The following is a 27,236-nucleotide window of genomic DNA, read 5'->3' as shown; positions in this document are numbered from 1 at the left end:
GTGAAAACTAGAACTTTAATAAGCTGCAATTACAGGCCACATCTCAGGACTTCCCTGGTGACTCAGACAGTAAAGAATCTGCCTGCGATGCCAGAGACCTGGGTTTAGTCACTGGGTTGGCTAGATCCCCTGGAGAAGGGCATAGCAACCCATTCCAGTATTCTTACATGGAGAATCCCCATGGACAGAGGAGCTTGGCAGATAACAGTCCATAGGATCACAGAGAGTCAGACACGACTGAGCAGCTAAGCACACAGAGGCCATGTGTGCAAAATAAGAAATCTTATTCAAGTCCAAAAAAGAGAAGTACACAAATTTTGGATAAGGGAAATGGTTTTGTAGGAGCCATGCAAGAACAACAAATCTCTAGGGCTGTAGTTGAATATAATTTTGATAGGAGTCAGTAGAGTAACTGTAGCTGCCATAATAACAGTGGCTGATTTAATAAACATTTTTTCCCACCATAAGGAAGATGAAAGGAATTTGGGTTTTGTTTTGCTTTTTCTGTTTTTTGAGATTCCAAAAGTCAGTGACATCATGCAACCTGTTTCACTTAGCATAATGAGGTCAAGATCCATCCATGTTGTCATAAATGGCTGGATAGCCTCATTTTTTATGGCTGAATACTATTGCTGTGTGTGTATGTGTGTGTGTGTTAACATTTTCTTTATCCATTGATGGACACTTAAGTTGTTTCCATGTCTTGGTTGCTGTGAATAATGCTGCAGTGAACATGAGGGTGCAAGTGTCTTGAGATCCTGAGTTAAATTTTTTTGATATATATATACCCCAAAGTGGGATTGTTAGATCATTTGGTAATTCTGTGTCTAATTTTTTGTGGAACCTCCATTCTGTTTTCCATAGCAGCTGTACCAATTTACAGTCCCACCAACAGTACATAAGGATTCCCTTTATCTACTCACCAACACTTGTATTTCTTACTTTTTCGATAATGGCCATTCTAGCAGATAAGAGATGATATTTTGTTGTGGTTTTGGTTTGCATTTCCCTGGTAATTAGTGGTGTTGAACACCTTTTCATGTATGTGCCTGTTGGCCCATCTGTATATCTTCTTTGGGAAATGTCTATTTTTAAAACTTGATTGAGTTTTTGGTTACTGAGATGTGAGTTCTTTTTATTTTTGATATCCCCTATAGATGCATGATTTGCAGATACTTTCTCCCCTTTGATAGGTTGCTTTTTCATCTTGGTGGTAGTTTCCTATGTTGTGTAGAAGCTTTTTAGTTTGATGTCAGCGCATCATAGTATGGTCTTAAAAGAATGCTGAAAAATCGAATCTTGCATAAGACCTTGAAAGAAACAGCATAGAGAACAAATTTTACTAGCTGATGCGCCAGCTTCTTAAGGTTAAATTGATACTGTAGGTGGATACTTTTCTTCACGGAAGGAGACTCCTAACAGAAACCTATCAAGAGCATGATATTCATTTAGTTTATAACATGTTTTTTCTTTCCTGGTACTTTTATGGACTTCCTTGGTGGCTCAGACAGTAAAGAATCTGCCTGTAACGGGGGAGACCTGAGTTTGATCCCTGGACTGGGAAGACCCCTGGAGGAGGGCATGGCAACCCACTCCAGTATTCTTGCCTGGAGAATTCCATGGACAGAGGAGCCTGGCAGGCTACAGTCCATGGGGTCACAAAGAGTCCGACATGACTGAGTGACTAAGCACTACTTTTATAAACTTACAGCATCTTTGAAAGGTTAGGAGTTCCAGTGTAACTGTCCTACATAATGGATAGACTTTTGTATCATCTATAGCAAAGTCAGTTTATTCTTGTTCCCTTCCTTACCCTCAACCAGTTATGTGGGGTGTGGCATCTTACATTGTAACTGGTTGATACTTAAGGAAATAATGGTTTAGGGTCAGCCTTTATCTGGAATATTAAGTAGGGATTGAGGTTTGATACTCATCCCTTTTTTCCAGCTGAGAAGTTTGAGTCTCTCCTCTTTCCAGCCTTCCATTATATAGACCAGGATTTCTGCTCTTTTGCTGCTTTTGTTACAGAAGTGTTGCAGAAAGAGGATTTATTAAATGAGATACAAGTTAGTAGAGCAATTTCTAAACGATAAAGGATTCCACAAGGATAAAGTAGTATTAGCTCAAGTTGCAGCTGATGCAACCTTGGCCTGTAATAGATCTATGCTGTTTACGATTATATATCACTAGCTCAGCCATTATATTTATATCTTCTTAGTTATCTAGTACTTTCCTGGTCAGAAAATTTCTCTCTTCAACCCTCTAGTTACATTTCTATCTACATTGTTCTTGGTGTATTTCATTGTATCAAATTTGTTGAAAAGATTGATACTATCCATCAAGAATACCTGTATCTTCCCATCTTGTAACTTCATCATGCCTCTCTATTTTCATATATACCACCCATTTGTTGTTGTTGTCTTTAATTTCAAAGGAGACAGGACCTCTTTCCAGAGACCACACCTTTTCTGTATACTAAATACTAATAAGCTAACTGAAGTCCCAAACACCACCCGTATCATGACCTATCCGCTTTTCTTTCTAATGAGGATAAGGTCTCCCCATCTTGGAACAGCTTTTGATTGACTCATTTTTCTCCTTTTTTGAACCTTTCTATGTCACTGCAGAACTTTTCAAGCATATGAGGGCCTATAACTGATAACCATGTTTTCTTTTGATGCAAGAGTGAGTGTGATGTAGCATATCAAATTCTCAGCCTAAAAAATAATGACAAGATAATTTCAGATTGTGATAAATGCTGTGAAGGAAATAAACAGAATAATGTAAGAGTAATTGGAGGAGAAGGAATTGGCTTTGTATAAGCAGTAATTTTAAATAAAAATTTTGTCTGAGAAAAAATTTCGAGGTCTTGATCTCTGGATGAGGAAATTGAAGATGAGAAAGCATAAATAATTAAGTTAATTATTTGCAAATGTTTTATTTTAAACAGTGTTCATTATATAATTTTGATTATATTATTTGAATTTTAAAGTCTTACTTTAAGGCAAAATTTATTTCCTAATAGTCATCGTTAGATTTCAGAAGTCTTATATATCTGTTTTTCTTACAGTTAAATGAAGAAAAATAACCTTCACTAGGACATTATATTTATCTCATTGTCGTTGATCCAACGTATATGTATTGAATGCTTACCACATGCCAGGCACGCTACTGGGCGCTGGGGATAAACAGAAATAAACCAGACACAGCTCTTTCCCTCAATAAACTCCACTGAGGCAGCTTTTAGGGGTAACAGATGATTTAAATTTATCATCGACTTTGAAATAGATTCACTGTGTCCGTTACAGTAGAAAGTTCCTCACTAGTTTTAAGAAGGTATTTTACGAACATACAATTCAGCATTTAAAAGTGGTTTTATTTTATCAAATGGAGTTTTTATTCTGAATAGAAAGTGAACATAGGTGGAAAAAAAAAAAAAACATGAATCAAACTGTTACAGTAATAACTGAACAGGGGACAGATCACTTCATTTATGGTTGAGTCTTGGGAAAACGTCACTTAGGAGTCAGAACGTATATTCAGTGTTAAGGAATAAGTCTGATTCAGTGGAGAATAGAATGAAAGCTAATTTGGTGTGGGAGGGGAGCATTGATCACAGAGATGGGATTAAATACCAAGGTATACTTAAAGGACCTGGATAAATAGGCGTGACTGGAGTAGAAGGTTTGTATTGGTAAACAGTAAAAGATAAAGCAAAGTCATTCAGTAGAAAAAAAGATTTTGGTTGTACCATAATAGTAACATGTTCCTAAAATCCTCAGTTCACTTGCAGTCTATTTTACTGTTTCTTCTATAAAGGGATTATCACAGTGTGCAGTTTGCAGTTGTATCATGATTCTAAATAAATCTTTGTTTACACCCCTAAATGTGTTCTATAGATACTGAGGCCAGAGTCATTAGCCCTCCTCAGGTTAAAATGATCTTTTGTTTTTCAGTTACTTACACGCCAAGTCAATCATCCACAGAGACCTCAAGAGTAATAGTATCCTTCCTGAACTTGTCTGCGAAGTTTGAAAACATCTGACCTTTTCTCCTGCATTTTATCTTCACATTATGTAAAACCAGCTTTCATGCTGAGTTCAACAACACATTGTAAAGGGAATCAATAACTGGGTTTGCACAGGAGGGTAATAGTGCATGATACTCCAACCTGCTTCTGGTTTTTGAACAGCTAAGCATTGCAAAAAAGAAAAGCCTATTAAGTCCTTATGATAGTAGGACTGTGATTGCTTATGTCCTGTAAGCACTATAACATGCATAGTTTTGTAGCTATCTACTAGCTTCTTTCAGTGCCCTGACCTTGTTCAGTGGTCGTTGAGATGTAATTGACGGCTCTACATTATATAACAATGAGATGAGGCAAACATAACGTTTCTTCTTGCTCCGTAAGCCCGATTCAGATCCGATCTGCCAGGTGCCTAAATGCCAGTGAAGAGCTTTATAGCCTTCCTAGCAGTGCCAGAAGGATATTTGGGCCTCTTTTAGTAAAATCCAATGGGGAAGTCCCAAGGTCTCCCACAAACTTAGGAAAACAGCTTACCTCATCTTACCATGTTTGAGGCACCAAAAATCCTAAAAGCAGGTCACACAGTTCAAATAACACTATTTTTAAAGCATACTTATTAACTTTAAAAGGAAATGTGAAGTACTATACTTCCTTTTAAAGAATATCATAATAAAGAATTGTGGAAATTATATCTCATACCTAAAATCTTCATAATGCTTGCTTTGATAGGAAAATGAGACCTGTTGTTTTCCTTTACTTAACTACACCTCAGATATTTTTCTTCATGAAGACCTCACAGTAAAAATAGGTGATTTTGGTCTAGCCACAGTGAAATCTCGATGGAGTGGGTCCCATCAGTTTGAACAGTTGTCTGGATCCATTTTGTGGATGGTAAGAATTGAGGCTATTTCTCCATTAATTAAATTTTTGGCCCCTGAGATGCTGTTATTAGAAAGTCATTGAAGATTTCAACTATAGTGTTCTCATAGTTCTCAGTATACACAAAAACCAATGTTGATCTTATTTTGTTATAAATAGATTTTAATTTTATCTTTAGGAAGAATATTATGGAACCAGCTTCAGTATATCTTAAACAAAAGAATGTATCTTTTATAAGCACTGCTTAAGTTTTATTCAGAATTGTCTCTCTAAAATATTTTGTGTTTAGAATGTTCTGTGTATGTTGTTTCAAAAAAGAAGTATGCAATTTAAAAGTAGGTGTGATTTGCAGCCATTATTAAGGTTTCAATAAAAGAACTACTCCTTTTAAGAACAAGAGACTGTTTCACAATCTTATTTAAGCCTAAATTGGAAAGTTACTTTCTTTAGACTAGAAAGAATGGTATAATTATGGGCAGCTGGGAAAAGAAAAAGAAAAATGAAAGGTAGATTTTAAACACTGTCAGCCTTGTGTGCCCTGCATAGCTCCTTGTTCTTTCTTTATTCCTATTTCTGCTTTGTGGAAAAGAAGAGAGAGAAATTATAAGAAGAGGGAACTAAAACTTTTGTTCAGTTCCTTTCAGCATGCTGTGAAAAGGGTGGTCATAGGGCTTTTCTTAAGCCAGCTCTTCTCAGGAGGGTCCTTAAGACCCTTCAAGGTTTCCCAAGGTCGTCCTGTGTGAGACTAGCTTTTTCTTCATACTGTTCAACACATCACAACAGATTGAATGCATAACTGAGTATGTGACCGTAGCTGGCTGCTGTTAAACCAGTCAAAAAGAACTACAGGGACTTCCCTGGCAGTCCAGTGGTTAAGGCTCCATGCTTCTACTCCAGGGGTCACAGGTTCAGTCCCTGGTCGGGGAACCAAGATCCTGCATGCCTTGTGGCATGGCAAGGAAAAAAAATGGCAGTAGTGTTCTTCTCACTAAACTTTGTTTTTGAAAATCTAGTTTTCGTTTTTTTTTAAAGGGTAATCTGTCTTAACGGCTAATGGTTGTTTTATAATTTAATAAATATTTTAACAGTTCCTCAGTTAAGTTTTAATATGCTCAGTATCCATAGGTATAATCCACATAAACAGATGCTTCTTGGGGTCCTCCATAATTTTTAAGACTGAAAAAATCCTGAGACCAAAAAATCCTTGAGAACCTGTGCTCCAAGTTGAATACAGGATGTTCCAAAACTGTTAGTGCAGTTTTAAGTTTTGAATAACTGAATCTGCAGTAAAACTTTAGGATACCTGCTGGAAAAAGCAAAACTGCAAGGACTTTCAAAGCTACATTTGCCTGAATTCCCTGAACTTATCTGTAGCAGTTCTAAGAAGAGGATTCTGAATTAGTCAAGATAAGCCTGGGGTTAAATTTGGCTATGATTTCTTATAATAACTGGCATTAGAGTGAGTGGCAAGGTGGAAGGGGGTTGGCCTTGGACTTGGAGTCCAGAGGTCTGCACTCTCGTACTTTTGACTCTTAACCTGCCTGTTTCTTGACCTCCTCCAAGTCTTTGCATCTTTAACACTGGGTTGAACCAATGGATTTTGAATGCCTTTTCTGGGATTTAGTAATTAGAGCTAGCTATATTTTTCTTTAATATATGTTTGTTTTAATAAATAATTATAAACAAACTAATTAATCATTGTAATCTGGATCTCAGACACCTTTAAGTCATACACCTTATAACAAAGATAACCGTGTGTCCTGCGAGAAGGTGAAATTGCAAAATCTACAATTATAAAGAAACAGTTGATACATGTTTTAAAGGTGTGTTTATTTTAACTGGTGTGGGAAAGTTAGGCTCAGTCAAGTCTCCAGGTTTGTCCTTTTCCAAAAATCTTAGATTATACAGTTTATAGACTATTATACATTGTTTTATATTTTCTTTTAATTTCTTTTTTGTTAATACCTGGGGAGATGGGTTCATCCTTTATTCCACCAAGCTGAGTTTTAAGACGAGAGATTAGTCAGTAGTACACTTAATTGTTGAGTAAAATCCTTTTGAGTTGATCCTGCCTTCATAAATAGGAACATCCATAGACTAGGAGAGAAGAACTTGGTCAGAACCAAAGGTTAGGTAAGTCCCTGAATTATTTACAGTGGTATTCTCAATCTTTATTTATATCTTAAATAAGAAAACCTTTTGTGAAAATCTTTATGTTACTAAATTAATTGAGGATAAATCATGCATTTCTTATAAATAGATCACATATGACTTTTCATCAAACCATCTACCAACAGCAGTGAAGTAAAACTAAATTTCAAGAAGGCAGTTCTTCAACTGTTCCTCACAAAATTGCATCCTGGCTTTGAAAATTATGTCTGTATCATAACCAGCCTCTTAATAATCTGGCTTGTTCATTACATCACAATTGTGTGGGGTTATTTTGCACTGTACTACCAAGAACAGTTATCAAGAAAATACATGACAAAACCAAGGAGATGTAACCTTCACCACACCCCAACGCCACCCCATCCTTGACTTGCATCTGGGTCTCCCATACATCTTTCCTCAGTGGTTCTCAACCTTGGTGGACATTAAAGTCATCTGCGGAGCTATAAAAACTAGCAGTTGAAGCTGTTCCCATCTCTAGACTCTGATGGTGTATTATTGAACTAGTATGTAGTCTGGATGTTGAGAGGTGAAAGGCTGCTTAGGTGATTCTGTTTTGCAGGTAAGACTGAAAGTGCTGTCACTCCTTATAAGACAGTCTGCCCTGCCTTACCCTGACCACTGACTGGGAATCTTGTTCCAGGTCTTTGGGCCATTTTTGCAGCTTGTCCTGATTTTGGTATCAGACTCATGTTTTCACAAAGTCTTGTTACCCTGCAGTTTCTCTAATTTCTTCCTGATGAAACAGTCCAGAAGATGCAAGGTGAAGGAACTCTTTAAAGCCAATATTTAATCAACCATTTGTTGTATTACATGTAAATGGCTAATAAGGAATCTAGTTGTAGACTATAGTAACTGGAATGTGTGAAAATATAGCAAATATGATTAGGTCTGTATCTTTGCCCAAGAAGAAGCAGCCAAAAGAATCTTAATACCATTTTCTATTAAATCTACCTACTGTCTCTCGGTTTTGTTAATAAAGCATCCATGGCATAATTACACTTCTTTTGGAGACAGGAAAGGCATTTGAATGTATCAGTCTTGAAATTTTACCATGATTGTCTAAGGTGTGCTGAGATGAGGAGATTCATTTGTACCAATGGGAAAACTTAAATTCTCAGGCGATTACCATAGTGGTTATGCTACTTCCAAACATCTCATAATGACAGGTCTAGGGTTTCTTTCCTGAGTCAGTAATGGAAAGTGGGAACTCACTCTTAATAGGAAAAGTAGTGGGAAAAATTCAAATGGCAGTAATGGTATTTTGTGTAGAAAGAGGGTAGCTGTTAAAGTTTTTCAAATCTTAATAATGTATATGGAATCTCAGTACTGTTTCTCTCAGAGTTTACAGAGCATTTATTTTTTGTTTATCTTTGATAATCAGTTTTCTTTCCTTGGCCATAAATAAGAGAATTGATTACATATTTTACATAGGTTATTTAATGATAAAAACATTGTTCTGGTTATTTAATGATAAAAACATTGTTCTGAGAATTATAATAATTTGGTTTTCAGTCTTTATTTGGTTGATGTGAATAATAAACAAGAATATTTTTCTTTTTATGTTCTACCAGGCACCAGAAGTAATCAGAATGCAAGATAAAAACCCATATAGCTTTCAGTCAGATGTATATGCATTTGGGATTGTTCTGTATGAATTGATGACCGGACAGTTACCTTATTCAAATATCAACAACAGGGACCAGGTAAATATTCACCATTTCTTGGGGTTCATTTTATTATTTGTCAAGAGGCTCCAATTCATTGTAGCAAAGAAGTAAGTCTTGGATCCCGGATAAGCATGAAGGATAGAACTCTTGATCTTGGTTCCAGGTTTAGAATTTTTTGTTCAGTACTTTTGACAGTAATGGCAGCGTGTAAGACCTTTCCTTGAAATACCATACTTCAGTGTTGTAGTGGAGTGAACCTCCTGCTCTGCTGACTAGAAACTAGAGACACAGTGCTGGCTCTGGCTCCTGCCTCGTGACCCTGGCACAGTGCTGTAGCATCTGGGCTCAGGCCTTTTACTCTGTCACAGACTGTCTGTGCAGGTCTGAGCAGGTGCTCAGCTGTGAACTTCTTGATACCAAGTCCTTTTAAAATGACTAAGATTCCTCCCTACTTTTTAGATTTTTAAAGCTAGATAAATAAAAGGACTGTTATATCATGCTTTCATTTTTCTGTGAGAAGAATTCAAATAGGAGGGGATTTTTTACTTCTCTCTTCCTAAGCTCCTGCTCTCTCTTCCTTGTCTTCCAAAGTGTCAGCATAGCCTCGTTCAGCTCTTTGTAATTTTGATCCCAGCCATGTTAAATTCACCTAGGCTTTTAACACTGGCCAAGAAAAATGAATTTTCTTTACTGAAGTTACCTCATATACCTCAGCATTTTAAGAGAGTGGGTGTGTGTGTGTGTGGAGAGAGATTGCAGCAGTTACACTGTTAATATATTAGAGAACAATAGTTGACCATATAAACTGGGATTAAAATAGTATTTATACATTATACTGTGATTTGTATGTGAATCACCGGAATAGTTTATTTTAAAAATGAAGATGCTGGAGCAGATGCTGAATCATTGGGGTGGGGTCCGGGCATCAGCATTTTAATGGGTTTGCTGGGTGTTTCTAACACACACGGAGAGTCACCAGTGTAGAGTCTTTTTAAAAGCATGAATGTTGTATGTGTTTGATCATAACCTCCCAACCTAATGAAATGATAGTTTTTAATGTATAATGCTTCCTTTAGTAGTTTTTTGGTCAGCAGTTCAACTGTCAATCTTTTTGGTAATACTGAAGCTTTCTAAAGATACTGGGTAGCTTTCTCATTAAGAATTTTTGACTATCATGTAATATCAGAGAAGTAATCTAAATTGTCATATGCTTGTGTGTACTTTTAATAAGTATGACCCTAACTCAACAATGGCCTTGATTCTCTATCTTGAGGATTTTTTAAATTGGCTACATTTCCACCTAAGTCAGTCTAAAACTATTTTTTTTTTATTGTTGTTTGGTCTAACTACTTCATAGCTTTAAAATGTTGAATTATAGCTCTAAGTTTTAAAAAGAAATCTATGACCTGGCTTCTGATGACCTGATTCTTTTAAGCCTCCATGAAACTTAGATTCAGAGTGGGCTAAAATAGAAGCTAAAGAACATAATTGAAACACTGCACTTACTGTCCTTGTGACAGATCCTAGATCACTGAGATGATTGATTCGATGATGGCATTCTGAGGAGCAAGATTGTCTCTAATTTACCAGCTTCATGTACCCTGCCTCTTACAGTCTTATTAACTCAGCCATCCAGTGTAATACCCTGTGCCATGTTCAGTTTTCCTAGCCATGCTGTTCTTCTAGATGAATTATGAGGGAATTTTAGTTTAGTTTTAGTTGATTTATCATAGAGACAAAAAATAATAAAAAGAATTATGAACCTAAGGTCTGGATGAAATCCGTTTGTCAGTGAATAAGTTTGTTTTAATAAAATAATAAAGTTATATTATGGAAATAAGTAATAGTGTCTCCAAAATACGGAAAAAACATCCCAGAGTTCTGCACTCATCCACTTCTTGGCATTTTAGGTGCTTTGTCCTCCATGGGAGTGTAATAAATGCTGTGCAAGGGCTTACTTCCCATGAGAGAAGTGAGTGACCAACAGAAGGGTAAGGCCTTTACTAGTTAATTCTTTCTGGTAGTATAGTTAGAGCCTTCTGGAATTTGCCAGTCTGAAACCAAGTGTTTGATGAAGAAAAAAGGATATGAAAGAATTGTGTTCTCTTCCCACCATCCCCATTCTACTTCATTACTTCCTAGTCTGCTTTCTTTAAGAGGCGCTTTTCATGGAACTCCCTCTTTTGAATCAGATACTCTAGTCATCCTCAGTGAAGTAACCCCAGGTAGTGTTGCATCCATCTCCTTGATTTGATTTTTCTTTCTGTCTTTCTCATACTTCAATTTCTATGGCTCTCAGATTGGACTTCTGTTTGAAAATCTAGGAATAATCTTTATTTTTTCCATGGGAGATGGTACAGCTGCTTCTTTACTATGTAATATAGGCCCATCCCCCCATATTCTCACCCCTCAGAAGTCTGAGGTGACAGGTTTTGCCTGTAAATTCAAGATAGGACAGGTCAAACAGCCTGATGTGATGGCAGATGTTGGACTCACAACCTGCATGACCTAGCCACTGTAGCTCTCTAGGTATCTTTTTTTTTTCCCTATTATTAAAAATAAGAGATTGAACTAAAGAATTCCTTAAAGTTAACAAAGATTGGATTCTTTCCTAAACAAGCCCCTTAACTCCTTGAGGAATGACCATCCCTATATGACTTTGCTGAGTAGCATGCCTTTTTATTTCACTTACCCAAGTGCCAAAAGTCTGAGAAATTGCTTTGTCCTTTCCCCTGTCTTTATCATTCTGTTTTGCTGTCTAGTCAACCTATTCTTACCTCTTGTAGTGCAGCTTCGCTACTAAATTGGGATTAATAATGTGCTCAGTTAAGCTAGGTATAGTGACTTTTTTTTCTCTCAGAGCAGAAGTGCTGTGTCATCTTAGAAGAAAATAACAGATGTTTATATTTCACATGAATTCCAGTTATTACTGCTCTATAACCAACCACCTAAAATGTAGTGACTTAAACGATAAATCTGCAGTGTGGGCTTCTCTCAATGTGGAAGGTTTATCTCTATTTCACATGGTATTGGCTGTGGTCAGTTCACTGGCTGGTAAAGTATCTACTTCCAAAATAGCTCATTTGCATACATGAGAAGGTATGACCAGTTAACCAGTTAGCTGTCAGCCGGAAGCTTAGTCATGGCCAAGGGCCAGGGGCCTCAGTTCTTGTCAACATAGGTCTTTCTATGAGGACTTTTTCACAGGAAGCTTGGACTTTCTCACAGTATGGTGGCTGGGTTCTAAGCTGCAAGATCTAAAGGAGACAGGAAATGACAATTACCAGGGAATGATAGCAAGTATATTCTTGTTGTTGTTGTTTAGTTGCTAAGTCATGTCCAACTCTTTTGTGACCCCATGGACTATAGCCTGCCAGTCTCCTCTGTCCATGGCATTTCCCAGGCAAGGATACTGGAGTGGGTTGCCATCTCCTCCAGGGGATCTTCGCGACCCAGAGATCGAACCTAAGTCTCCTGAATTGGCAGGTGGATTCTTTACTACTGAGTCTCCAGGGAAGCCAATAAGTTATCAACATGCAAACTAGTTTATTTTAATTAAAAAATTTGTGATACCTACTGTATGGGATTTAGAGCGATACAAAGAGTATACAAAGAGCCTGTGTGAGTAAAACACAGGCTTTGCTCTCAGGGGAGTTCAGTTCTGTTGAGGCAGTGCAGGAGGTGATGTTGAGGATTAAAAAATTTGTGATACCTACTGTATGGGATTTAGAGTGATACAAAGAGTATACAAAGAGCCTGTGTGAGTAAAACACAGGCTGTGCTCTCAGGGGAGTTCACAGTTCTGTTGAGGCAGTGCAGGAAGTGATATTGAGGATGAGCAGATGTGTGCTCCAACAAAACAGGAGTGAATGGAGGGCAGGGATACCAGGAGTGCAAGTAAAGATGTGTAGACTGAGGATGAAAGTAACCAGTCCCAGAATTTCAAACCAAGCTGTTGATTTTGTAGTATAAGTGCCAGTTTAATTTCCTATCCATAAATTACATCCGGGAAAGACCTTCCCTTGAAAGTTTAAATCATTGCAAAGAATGTAATTTTCAGTGTATTATATTGACATTTCCAAAAAATGTGATTATATAGCTTTTAAATGTACCAATTAAAATCTAAGTCATACTTTATTTCGATACTTACCATCATTCTTTGTTCAAAAAATATAAAACCTCTTCATTAATTTTTATAAGTTTCGGAACTTCCATGGCCATCCAGTGGTTAAAACTCTGTGCTCCCACTGCACGAGACACAGGTTCTGTCCCTGGTTGGGGAACTAAGATCTGCACAATGCAGCCAAAATATGTGTGTGTGTGTGTGTGTGTGTGTGTGTGTGTGTATATATATATGTATGTATGTATGTATATACATACAAAACATGTATGAATGAATATTATATATATACAAATTTCTGCAAGTTTTACATGGCTCTTTTTTTGCCTTTAAACTATTGAATATTTGTATTTTTCTTTCTCCAATGAATTGTTTTCCTAATGTAACATTTTTATGCTTTAAAACCTCTTATTGATCACTCAAATTATATCTCTGCAACAAAAAATACAGATTTTAATTTAGAATTTTTTTAAAAAGTTGCCAGTGACCTTAGGCTCTGTTAACTTTTTAAATTCCAAATTATCTATTAACAATTATTAATATATACCTGATGAAAATAACATACAGGTTTTGATATATAGAAACAGGTAAAATTTTATTGGAAATGTGTATTTTAATGAACAACATGGGATTTTATTTTCTCTTCATCCATATATTTGTGAAAAATAAGACTTTTGCTAGAATAAGCAGGGACTTAGCATCAGTCCTTTTTCTAGTTTTATTTTTAAAGAAGTGCTGAGAAATATTGTTCAAATAAATATTAAAAGAGTATGGGAAAGTCAGAAGTTTTGTTACAACTGTATGCAGAGCTCAGCAGACCACCCTCAGGTTCAGTAATTCATTAAGTCATACAGAACTCACTGGAAGTTGTTAATACTCAGATGATGGTTTATTAAAACAAAGGGATATAGGTTAAAATGAGCCACAGGAAGAGGCACATAGGGCAGAATCCAGGAGAGTGTCACAAATGGAGTTTCCAGTTGTCCTCTTCCAGTGCAGTTGTGGCCAGTACTAAGTTCTGGCAGCCACATGTGACAGCATGCAGAAAGTATTGCCAGCCAGGGAAACTCGCTCGAGTCTTGGAGGCCAGAGTCATTCTCAGGCCTCAGTCACATAGATACAGTTGGCCACCTTAGTTTTTAGCCCCTGCAGAGGTCAAACTGATATCATATAACTTAAAGCCCTCTGTGCTGCTGCTGCTGCTAAGTCTCTTCAGTTGTGTCCGACCCTGTGCGACCCCATAGACGGCAGCCCACCAGGCTCCTCCGTCCCTGGGATTCTCCAGGCAAGAACACTGGAGTGGGTTGCCAAAGCCCTCTCAGTAAATCACAATGATAGAATAAGACTGTCTGACATGATCTTAGACTCCCAGGTAAACAAAGGCACTCTTATCAGGCAGAACAGCGCTCAGAGATTACCTTCCAGATGGTGCTGGTGTTTAGTCGTTCATTCACTCCTCCTCCAGGGGATCTTTCCAATCCAGGGGCTGAACCAAGGTCTTCTGGGACCCAGCCCTCCCTTTGGGCAAGATTAATTCTTTACCATAACTGCGTCACTGGTTATTTGAACTCTTCTTATGGTCGTGGTTTAGTCGCCAAGTTGCGTCCAATTCTTGCAGTCCCATGGACTATCGTGTGCCAGGCTTCTCTGTCCATGGGATTTCCCAGGCAGGAACACTGGAGTGGATTGCCATTTCCTCCTTCAAAATATATAAATATATGCATAGAAATACTATAGTTTTATTAAATTAAAAGTAATAGCAAGTTATTTATTTGGAGAAGAGTCATTAAAATTGAAAATTCTATCTTTATAAAACCAATAATATTTCACTAAAATACTCTAAAAGTTGAATTTAATAAGAAAATATGTATCTGTTCTACTAGTTGATCACATAAAACCATCTTAAACTATTTCACAAGTCCTCAAAATAACAAGACTTGTCAACTTTCACACAGATTATATCGCTTGACCTACTTAATGCTTCTATTGAATTTCTTCTTTGCTTTATTAAAAAACAGAAGTTAATTAATGTCAGTTAAGACAGAGCCATGGCTAACAAACACATGAAAAATGCTCAGCATCACTCATTATCAGAGAAATGCAAATCAAAACCACGATGAGGTACCATCTCACGCCAGTCAGAATGGCCGCTATCAAAAAGCCTACAAACAATAAATGCTGGAGAGGGTGTGGAGAAAAGGGAACCCTCTTACACTGTTGGTGGGAATGCAATCTAGTACAGCCACTATGGAGAACAGTGTGGAGATTCCTTAAACTGGAACTAGAACTGCCATATGACCCAGCAATCCCACTGCTGGGCATGCACACCAAGGAAACCAGAACTTAAAGAGACACGTGTACCCCAATGTTCATCACAGCACTGTTTACAGTAGCAAGGACATGGAAGCAGTCTAGATGTCCTTTGGCAGACAAATGGATAATGAATTTGTGATACATATACACAATGGAATATTACTCAGCGGTTAAAAAGAATGCATTTGAGTCAGTTCTCATGAGGTGAATGAAACTGGAGCCTAGTATACAGAGTGAAGTAAGTCAGAAAGAGAAACATCAATACAGTATATTAACACATATATATAGAATTTAGAAAGATGGTAGTGACGACCTTATATGCAAGACAGCAAAAGAGACACAAATATAAAGAACAGACTTTTGGACTCTGTGGGAGAAGGCAAGGGTGGGATGATTTGAGAGAAGAGCGTTGAAATGTGTATCACCATGTGTAAAATAGATGACCAGTGCAAGTACAATTCATGGAGCAGGGCACTCAAAGCCAGTGCACTGGGATAACCCAAAGGGGTGAGGTGGGGAGGGAGATGAGAGGGGGTTCAGGACGGTGGTACACATGTACACCCGTGGCTGATTCGTGTCAATGTATGGCAAAAACCACCACAATATTGTAAAGTAATTAGCCTCCAATTAAAATCAATTTATTTTTTTTAAGTCTGTGCAAGGAAAAGAGACAAAGCCACGGATCAGAAGCACATGGCCATAACTGAAGATTTTGTGAACTCTCACAAGGAAAAAATTTGCTCTTTGAACAATAAGAAGGAACTCACTAAAATGTAACTGAGAACTGTTCAACAGGTTGAAAGCTGAAAGATGCCATTGGAACTGACAAAATGTTTCTTAAACATAAATGATGAAACAGTGAAACTACATAATATCTCCTCTGGCTGAAACATTCAAGAAGTTTAAAATGCTTAAGTTAAAAATAAAATCCTAGTAAACAATGAGGACTTACTGTGCAACATAGAGAATATCTTACGATAACCTGTAATGGAAAAGAATCTGAAAAAGAATGTATATAACTGAATCACTTCGCTGTAAACTAGAATCTGACACAACACTGTAAATCACTACACTTTTCTGTTGCATGCCAAAGATTATTTAATAACATCATTAAAAAATTATTTTAATAATTAGCTGGCAATTCAGTTGATTTTGCTGAAAGCAAAGAATTGGAAACCAATTGTCTTACAAAGGGATTTGCTACCCATTCATTAGAGTCCAGTTAGCAGTATTTGAAAGCGTCCCTTTGGTACCCTGAGCAGTTTTACACCTTGGCGCAGTGTGATATATGCAGTATATTGTGATTGCAATATGTCACACAATGCAGTGTCATTTACGCAATACATTGTGATATGCAATATATTTAAAGTGCACATGTGTAAAAGATATGCCTGTTATGAAGTGGGAGAAGAGCAGTTACAACAGAGGAGATGGGAAAGGAGGTAAGCGAAATTAAACTAACTTCACTTTGGTGGTGCTCGGGCAAATCAGCGTGTAGTTAAGTAAGGGTTAGTACAGCACCAAACCAGAAATAACATGAAGTAGGATATCAAACTTGACTGCTCCTGAAATTCATCAATTCTGCCCTGTAACCAAGGATCTCTGACTGCCTCTTTCCACCTTAGGCTCTGTTGTTGTTCAGGAGCTAAGTCATGTCCCCATGGACTGTAGCACTCCAGGCTCCCCTGTCCTTCACCATCTCCCAGAGTTTGCTCAAATTCACGTCCACTCAGTCTTGTCGTACTGTCTATCCATCTCCTCTGCTGTCCTCTTCTCCTTTTGCTTCAGTCTTTCCAGCATCAGGGTCTGAGCATCCAGTCTACCCCTATTGAACCTGTTCCCTCTAAGATCAAAATCCCTCTCTTCTCCCTGAGACTTAAGACTGCTAACATCTGTCTTTGCCCACTTTTAAAAGAACCACAAGTCAGAAAATTAGAAAAGAAAGAAATCAGAAAAATTACAAATCTCTGCGTGCAGGGAAGATAAACCTTTTTACTTTGTTAAACAGAAGATATTAGTTCCCACTTCACCTTCTCTCTGGAGGAGACTCTGATTCTCAGACTTATATAACTCAATGCCCCATTAGAATTTCCTCAACAAAAGAGTTCAAAGTTCAGATGCCAGAACAGCTGCTTAACAGATTAACTTTGGTTAACCAAAGGTTAACTCTTGGTTGAATGGAAGAGGTACGATCTGATCTGTGTTTCAGAATGGTTACCCAATCAGTGGGAAAATGGGCTGGATAAGGAAAGACTGAAAGTGTGGGAAGCAGTTAGGAGACCTTTGTAGTACTCACGGGATCATGAAGATTTCAGCTTGTAGCACATTAAGCATTGATTCCCCATAATCTATGATATATGAGACTCTGAATACTAGTGGCATTGTGCTTTTTAATTTTTTATTTAAGTGTAATGTACATACAGAAAAATCCATATTTTACGTGCACAGCTTGTTGAATTTTCATTGTTTTCACTTATTTACAAGATTATATGATTTGCCTTTTTTTTTTTCCTCCCCAGATAATTTTTATGGTGGGACGAGGATATCTGTCTCCAGATCTCAGTAAGGTACGGAGTAACTGTCCAAAAGCCATGAAGAGATTAATGGCAGAGTGCCTAAAAAAGAAAAGAGATGAAAGACCACTCTTTCCCCAAGTAAGGAAAAGCTTTATGTTACCTAAAAGGACAGACTGTTAATTCTAATGCATATTTTAAGCACTTTTTTAGAGCACACAGTTTATATTCCACAGATTTGGATTACTTGTGATTATGTGCAGACTCGTACAAGTAAACACATTATTATTAAAGGTGATTTATAAAGGTTGAACCTAGTAACTTAGGATCCCAATACAAAAGATTCAGAAGCTTTTGCTTTTGTCTAACAGTTCTCAAACGTTTTGATCTCAGAACCATTTTCTATACTTAAAAATTATTGAAGACCCCCAAAGACCTTTTGTTTTTGTAGGTAGTAATTCCCATTTTAGAAACTAAAACTAAGGTTTTAAATATGTATTTATAAATTTACTTAAACATAGTAAAACCAGTACATGTTATATAATGTTTTATGAAAAAATGTATTTTCGAAACAAGAAAAAATTAGAGAAAAGTGACATTTGTTTTATACTTTCTCACAAATTGCTGCAAAAAGAAGACAGCTGGATTCTCTGCTTTGCATTCATTATGTTGTAATATCTTACATTATATAGCCTCTGAAAACTCCACTTATAAAGTAATGACATTAAAAAAGGCAAATAATATCTTAGTGCAAAATAGTTTTCTACAGACTACACTTTGTGTACTGCTACTTTTATTCTTCTTGACAATAAAATAAATAGGTTGCAAGCATCCCTCTAATATTAGGTTATTTGAAGAGGCATTTTTACCTGGAGCAAAAAGAGAAGGCAGCTCTTGGTGTTGTCTGCCATTCTCTTAACTCTTGGAAACTTTCCACAGATTGTTTTCAAGTTGAAAGGCTAACAGCCTTAGTAATTTTTCATAAGCCTCATGAACTGGAACTAAGTACCTGAACAAGCTTAGAAGTTTAGCTGTAGTAGGTACGGTCATAAAAATTCAGTGTTTTATAATACCTCGGAAATTCATCATACTCAATATAAATCTGTTTCAGTTAAATTCATTGGAGAAAGGAATGGGCGGCCGTCTATGGGGTTGCACAGAGTCGGACACGACTGAAGCGACTTAGCAGCAGCAGCAGTTAAATTCATCATACGCTGTATAAATGTTTCAGCAAGTCAGTCTAGATTTCACATGGGAAGTGCTGACTTCCATAACTCAGCTACCAGAATTACTGACTTGGTCTTTTGTGAATCTTATGCCTTTGAGTACCCAGTCCTAGCTAAGTTTCTTGGAATTCAGTATTATAGGAATGTGTGAGTCTTTTATTCCCAACTAAAGAATTAAAGATAGAATTTATGCTTTTAACTAGTCTCTCTTGTCCCAGAGCAGGGAGGGAAGGCTGAAGGGCTGGGTGGGTAGATTTGTTTTACAAACTGGAATTCTACATTGCTATTCCTTTGAGGAAGAGTTGGGGTTTTTTAAACCCAGGACACCACTGGCTTATGACTTTCGAAGTAAATGACCAGTGTTGTTGGCCAGTGTCAGCAGGACTCCACACCGTGTTCTCGTTTTCACACCCCAGGTGCTGGGCCCTCCTGTTTAATGGGGTTGATGGACATTAATAATGCAGATTATATCCTTAGGCTCACTTTTCAGATGGTATTAAAAGGGACAAAATGGTCATATTTCTAAACATAAATAATATTTTACTCTTTTCATGGTATTAGAAAATGAAGTCCATATATGAATATTCCAGATTATTAAACGCTGCCACTTTAAGAACTTTTTTCACATTTTCATTATAGGATCTCTCTTCCCACCATAGACACAAAAATTTCAGATGGCTACAGGTTTACATGTAAAAAACAGAATTATAACAAATGATTTTTATAACCTTAAGGTAGGAAAGACTCTCCTAAGCAAGAGACAAAATTCAGAAGTTATCAGGGAAAAGATAAGCAGGTGTGACTACATTAAACATTTTACATCTCTATATAGTAAAAACAATATTGAAAGATAAATGCTGAGGAAAAAAATTGTAGCATGTACAATAAAGAGTGATTATGTTATACAGATCCATAAGTAAATGTAGACAGTAGAAAACGAACAAAAAATATGCACTGGTGATTCACAAAAAAAATACAAATGGTGAATGAACTTGGCACAAGATGTTAAGAATTCAGTGATAATCAGTAAAATACAAAGTCACAACTGTGAAATACATTTTTTTTTTTGTCTCTCAGATTAATAATATATCCAGCATTGGGAACAATGTTGGGAAGAGCTTTTCTTTTAAGTTTTGTTGGTAGGAGTGTAAATTGGTTTGGCCTTTTGAAAGGACTTGGTAGACTCCATAAACTTAAAGTACATACACCTTTTGCTCTGGTTTTTCCACTCCAAGAAATCTGCTCTATATGCTACAGAATCTGCTTCCAAGTATCCAGATAGATACTAGACTGTTAACTGTAATAGGAAAAATGAAAGACATAAAGATCAAGGTGTCTGTGTAGATGGCTTGGATATCAATGAGGGGAAAAGAAAGTAATGCCGAAAAATGTGTAGTGTGACACCGTGTTAAATGGTGGTGAGGGTGGGGCTGGGCTCTGTTTTCATATGTGCATGTTTATGCATAGGAAAGGTCCAGAAGAAAGTATAGACTCTTTAACAGTGGTTACCCCTGGAAGGTACGATTTATACTTTTCTGTATTATTTGAATTTGTATTTGTGTGTTATAATTTTAAAATTTTTGTAACAACGCTTACTTCTTTGCCTTCTTATACTAATCATTATACAGATTTCGTTTAACTTAAAAAAAAACTTTGGTAGCTCAGAAAAAAAATAATAATAGTATGTAATGTGTAGAATACTACTGTATAGTATATAATCAGAGTAGTAATCATGTGGCTGCTAAAGTTTTATTGAGTACTTTCTATATGCCAGGCATTGTGCCAAGCTCTTCATGTGTATGTTTCATGTGTTATCATGCCATGTGCCTTCAGGAGTCATAACCTGTTTCTTTGTACCTTAAAAATGTGCTGAATTTATACATTTTGTTTATTGGTGTCTATTTGTAGAGTTTTCTTGTCTTTTTTTTTTACTCATGGGTCATCATCTGTCACTTCTCACTCCTGTGGCACTAGGGTCATTGGGGCCCTATTTTTAATTATATGTGTGAAAGATATTTCCCATTACTAAATTTCTTTAAAGAATGAGTTGCTCTAATGGTTCTGTGTATGAAGTCATATAGTGCTTTAGTTATTTATGCTCCATCTTCTTCCCAAAAGGGACTTGTGGTCTGTGAGAAATAGGTATATAGTTGATTTTAAATTTTTTATTGTTTACTATTCCAAGGCTGGCAAATGATCTAAAATTATAAGATGTAAATAAAAACTAACTATGGGTTTCTTTTCTCATTCAGTTTATAGAGATTAAAAGATGTAATAGGTAATTTTCTCTTCTTTTAAAGGAAAAGTATGTTTCTTTAGTACATTCCAGGCATTTGGGATTACAGTAAAAACAATGTAAGATTTCATACACTTTCTTATAAAGTATAATGGGGCTCTTAAAGATTAACACCATCTACATTTTCATTCTTTTTTTCCTTTTTTTTTTCTTTTTTTAGATTCTCGCCTCTATTGAGCTGCTGGCCCGCTCATTGCCAAAAATTCACCGCAGTGCATCAGAACCCTCCTTGAATCGGGCTGGCTTCCAAACAGAGGATTTTAGTCTGTATGCTTGTGCTTCTCCAAAAACACCCATTCAGGCAGGGGGATATGGTACGTTTCCTGTTCACTGAAACAAACCGAGTGAGTGACAGCATGTAGGAGGGTAGGGACAAAAGAAAGTGAACAAATGTTTGCTTATATATTTGTTAAATTGAATAGGATTTTCTTTTTCTTTAAAGGTGAACAAAAGAACATGTGTGTTTTTAAAGTTTGGATATAGTTTTCTTCCCAGTCTAAAACCCATAGTTAGCATTACATTTTCAACATCGAATTTTTTTTTAATTCATAGACATTGCTGAAAATTTATAATACCTTTTCCAGAGGCTTTACTTCACATTCCAAGTTTGTTTTGTTTACTTGGTTAGTCTAATCATTAAACTTTAGTTAAACTTTCCCCACCTACCTTTTGCTGTTAGCTATCCCGCATCCATTAGGGGCTCCAAGAACAGCACTGTCTGCGTGTGTGTGTTGGCAGGTGGGAAGCTGATGGTAAGTTAGGCTGTGTTAGTGAAGGTAAACTGACCAGGTCTAATTAGGAGTCACTAGAATTGAATAAGCTTATTTTTATTAATATTTTTTCTTATAACTATTTCTTTTTGTAATAATTTAGAAAATATAATTGTTCTTTATTCCCTTACAGCAGTATAAATTATTGGTGCAGGTAACCAAAGATATTACTGAGGAGTGGCATGTTTGACATGAGTGACATGGTTTAACTTTGGATTTTTAGTTAATATTTCTTTATATATTAAGGATGTCTTACACATTATAGAAGTCAAATTTACTGACAAAGGTATTGCCTCCTCTTCCTCCCCAAAAACACAGCAAAATTCTCTGGGAACTCGTAGCATTGTTTGTTTTCTTTTGGATGACTATGGTTGCCAAACAACCAAGTAATTGATTTTTTTTTAATTATTATTGCTTTAGATTATACTCACCTCTCATGATGCCTGTTAGCAATCACCTTTATCCATGTGTCTTGTAAAATATCTTTCCTCCTTATATTCTTTGCCCAACAAGAGTCCACTTGTTATGAATGAGTACTATTTTCTTTTTTTGATTCCCCAGTATAATTAGTATGTTTAGTGCTTTCTAGGACTTCCACTTTCTTGTGTTAAAAAAAAAACAAACTAATGTGGCAGTCAGTATATTCTTACTGTGAATCAGAGTCTTTACTGGGAATCAAAGTGGAAGAAGCAGCTGTTCTGACTTCAGAGTCAGCCTAGGGACCAAAACCAGCCTCTTAAATACACCTTCATTTATTCAGTTTGGATTTGTGATGATTTTCATTATAGCTGACAGTTCAAGGTTATTCAGTGGCACACAGATAGCATCTGCATAAATGCCTTTCTTCTTGAAAATAAAGGAGAAAATTGGGAAGACTTTACACCAATAGTTTAGTCTTTAAGTACCACAGATAACACACACCATAAATAAAATTTTGAAATATTTTAAGTAAGTTAGATTTCATCCAGGGAAATCACTCATTGATAAGTTTGACATAATTTTTGCCCTTCTTTTGGGTAGCTTAAGATAAACAATACCATTCATGCTTTTTAAAATCTATTCATAACTTTTAGTTCAGGAAAAGAACATTTCTTGTATTTTAAAAAGTGAGAATAAGAAAATCATAAAAGAATGTGACTTATTCAAAAACATCAAAATTCATGATCTCTAAATTTTCCAGTGACACTAAAGATACGATTATTAGTAACTATTAGGCTGGAGTTTACTTATTCATGAATTGAACAGCAAGCATGTAGCTAGCAAAGTTTTTACAAAATCGACTTCGGTCTGTGGAATGTTCAAAAGTTTGGGCAAGAGTCAAATGATCTTTCTGTTGATAGAGCTCTTTTATAATTTCCCAGCATAGTTTCTTCACGTTTATCTTCCTGTCTTTGTTCACCCTCTTTTTCCCTCCAGCGCTACCCCCACACCAACACCACCCAGCCAGCGCTCCACCTCTGCTTCTGACTCTTTTCCTTCCTTTCTTTACCAGTCTCCTTTGCCAGAGGACATTGCTAAACTCTTAGAACTGCTCAGAAAACTTATTATACCGTCCCATTGACATTTGAACATGCCTTCACAGGGTTACATGGTAATTCTCTTCTTCCCAAATTGGGCCCACTGGAAATGTTATTGGGAGATAATTAAAAATGTAGCAGGTGAAATATTTAAATAACATGGATCCAGAGAAGTATGAAGCATTAGAATGATACCTGGTAGTTTTCCTTTCTGTCGTTGCTGTTTGTTTGATACTAAGTTTTAGATGTGTTTGTTCTCCAAACTAGAAAAACATTTTCCTAACCATACATAGAGTTTATCTTTTTGACTAAGGAAGTGAAACAGAAAGACCAACGTTCACTCTCTTGCGACTGACAGCTTCTTTCCTAAAACCGTTACCCTCGGATGCTTTCATTAAAGTTGATTTCCTTCTTCAGAAGGCAGCCTTTTTATAAAATGTTTTACATTTTATAAAGACAAATGAGGTTTGTCTTCTTGATTTTAAGTAATTTAGGGATCACAGCATTTAAATAAAATAGTTCAGGTTTGTTTATTTTCAGATATTACTGTATTGTTGTACCAGCCATTTAAATCCTAAGCAAGTAGTTTTAAACTCATTCTCTCTAAAGTAGTGACTGTTTAACACAGTAGCTTATATGGCCTTCCTGCCAAGTGGATCAGTCTAAATGTAAGGAAATCATCTACCCTTTTTTTAAAGTATTATGAAAATATTTCATGAAAAAAACATATTGTCAGTTATAGTCTTATTTGAGAAGTATTGAGCATTTCTAAAATACCTTTTCTGTGATGATTTCTCTAAGAATTTTAAAAAGTCCAGTGCGTCAGTGCCAGAATGTTCCTCATTTTTTTTAAACTGCCTGAAAGGTCACCAGAAAGAAAGAATGGGACTTACTCTTGTTTCAAATGACTGCCCCTCTACATCTAAAACAGGGATTTATTTGTGTACAAATAACATTAGATTTTTTCCTAGACTATTTTATATTTAAGAAATTTTTATCAAATTATATGTATAACAGTCACTGAAATACATTTAACTTTGGAATTAAGGGTGATTATTTAGTAATATCTTACAACTAGTTAGTTAAGTCCTTAGCTTTCAAACAAATACTTGATATTTGAGGTGTCTGAAATCTTGGGGTCTTCCCAAGTGTTCTCTGCCTTTTTCCTAAATAAAACCAAATGGAAAATAGAGTTTAGGTTATTCTCAACCAGAAAGGAGGTTTTTAAAAAATTTTATTTTGACCTCTGATTGATTTTTGGGTTAATAATTAAATTAATATACTGAGATTTTTTTTAAGTCAGAATATTTAGATGTTTCATTTTAAATAACTTCACAGAAGCAGATTTGGCTCTTACATCAAATAAAAATAGAGTAGAAGTTGGGATTTAGAGATTTCCTGACATGCAAGAAGGAATAAGCAAGAAAAAAAGGTTTGTTTTCCCAAAATCATATCTATTGTCTTTTACTTCTATTTTTTCTTAAATTTTCTGTGATTTCAGAGACATGTAGAGTTTTATTGATACCTAAACTATGAGTTCTTTTTTTTTTTTCATTATTTTGGTTTTTTTGGCCAAGAGGCATATGGGATCTTAGCTTGAGAAAGCAACAATTTTCTTGATGTCATTTTGGGTGAGGGCACATATTGCTGTGAACAGTGTGGTGATAGCCACCAGGGACCAAACTCACACCCGCTGCATTGAAAGGTGAAGTCTTAAACACTGGACCAGCAGAGAAATTCCTACTCTATGAGTTCTTTTTGTCATCCCCTCCCCACACCCTCCACCCCCAACCTACAGTCTGATGATGAAATCAACAACTATTCCATTAGAAGCAGTAGATTCTGGTAGCATGATCTTTAGTTTGTTAGTAAGATTTTGTGCTTTGTGGGGTTGTGTCGTTTTAAGGCTAATATTTAAGTTTGTCAAATAGAATGCTGTTCAGATTGTAAAAATGAGTAATAAACATCTGAAGTTTTTTTTTAAATTTTTAACATGGTATATACAGTTGAGCTTAGAGTTTATCATTTTCTGATATTCTCTTACTTAATAGATGAATTCTAGCCATTTTTTATAAAGATTTCTGTTAAGCAAATCCTGTTTTCACATTGGCTTCCTTTAAGGAATTTTAGATTCTGCTGGATACGGTGACTGCTCATAAGACTGTTGAAAATTACTTTTAAGATGTATTAGAATACTTCTGAAAAAAAATAGCAACCTTAAAACCATAAGCAAAAGTAGTAAGGATGTTTATATATTTCTAGAGTCCCTGTTTAGATAATAGCCTCCTATGATTGTACTTTAAATGTTTTGCTCTCCAAGGTTTTAGTAACTTGGCTTTTTTTCTAATCAGTGCCAAACTCCCCCAGTTTTTTTAACTTTAAATATGAGGTAATAAATCTTTTACCCTTCCTTGATCTTTTGACTTACAATACCTTGGTCAGTTGTTTCTTAAAAGGAATCCTTAAATGGAAAGAGACAATATCACTGTCTGCAGTTCTGATTAGTAGTTTTATTCAGAATGGAAAAACAGATTATTCATTTTTGAAAATTGTTCAGGGGTATGTTCATTGTTAGGACCTTGGACTTTGGAGTCAGTGCCTAGCTATGCATTCCAGGTCTGCCATTTTCTGGCTGTGAAATTTTGGACAAGTTACTTAACCACTTTAAACCCCAGCTTTAAGAAGTAAATTAACCCCAGTAAATTAAGAAGTAATAGCAGCCACTTCGTAGAGTTGTTATGAGGCTCAGATGCAGTGCAAATGTGTATAAAGTATTCAGGGAGTCACCTGGTATACTATAATAGACACTAGAATAGTTGCCAATATTATCAGCATACAATCTGAGGATTCTGTCAGCCAATCATTAGCAATCTGTTGTTTGTTGGGACATGCCAGTGTTCTCCAGTTGAAATCAGTAGCAATCTAAAAATGGATAGATTATTCCTCATTTAAATAGTGTATTCATATAAGTGATTGCTTGGATCCTTATCAGAAGTTGCTGTTACTGAAAAATGATAAGGCTGACTAAATTGTGATAGTTGTCAGTTACTAACCAACTCCCAGAAATGAATAAGAGGAACCTATCTCTAGTTCCTAGTAGAAGGTATGGACAAAATAGTAGGTGAAAAATAATGTCTTGAACCCCCAAATTAAGTAAGCTTAAAAGAGTACAATACCTCAAAGGGTCTTTGCGGTTTAAAATTTGTATGCTGAGAATGATGTTCATTGACATGTGCCTATATGTAATTTTTTGATAGTTTAAAAGGTGAAATGAACTACAGATGGGAGAGGTCTGAATTTTCTTGCCTTCAGTCAAATGTGTAATGTGGACATATTATTTGACCTGTGAATTTTATCTTTTAAAAAAGATTAATTCCTGCTTCTTCCTTCCTAATAGTTGCATTATAATAATGAAAATGAGTTGATAATTTGGGGGGAAAGTATTCTACAAATCAACCTTATTATTTTACCATTGGTTTCTAAGAAATTTTGTTCATTTGAACCGTTTATAGCTTGATTAGAATCATAGCATGTAAAACCCAACTGAGGGATTATCTGCAGACTTAATGTAGTATTATGTAAGTTGTCTTCTTTCATTTCGACCTTTTTTGCTTTTGTCGTTGCTAGATCTGTAGTATGTAGCTAGTCACCTTTCAGCGAGGTTTCAGCGAGGCTTTTCTGTGTCTCTAGGTTATTTGAGATAACTTTTTTAAAATTAGCTCTTGTCCTCCCTCTA

General features: G+C 36.1%; 1 protein-coding gene across 14 annotated transcripts in view; it reads left to right on the top strand.

Moving 5' to 3' along the window:
- BRAF (B-Raf proto-oncogene, serine/threonine kinase) overlaps nt 1-27,236 on the top strand; it is a 178,058-nt gene that overhangs the window by 133,925 nt on the left and 16,897 nt on the right. For 7 of the 14 annotated variants that reach the window (XM_061414921.1, XM_061414918.1, XM_061414920.1 and 4 more), the window contains 5 exons: nt 3,957-4,003; nt 4,800-4,918; nt 8,650-8,781; nt 17,698-17,832; nt 21,374-21,527. In XM_061414921.1, the coding sequence (XP_061270905.1) occupies nt 3,957-4,003; nt 4,800-4,918; nt 8,650-8,781; nt 17,698-17,832; nt 21,374-21,527 (587 nt within the window). The other 7 variants (XM_061414922.1, XM_061414928.1, XM_061414926.1 and 4 more) reach the window with 7 other exon arrangements.

Source organism: Bos javanicus, chromosome 4 (genome assembly GCF_032452875.1).
Source record: "Bos javanicus breed banteng chromosome 4, ARS-OSU_banteng_1.0, whole genome shotgun sequence".
NCBI lineage: Eukaryota > Metazoa > Chordata > Mammalia > Artiodactyla > Bovidae > Bos > Bos javanicus.
This window is presented reverse-complemented; position numbering and strand designations above follow the sequence as displayed.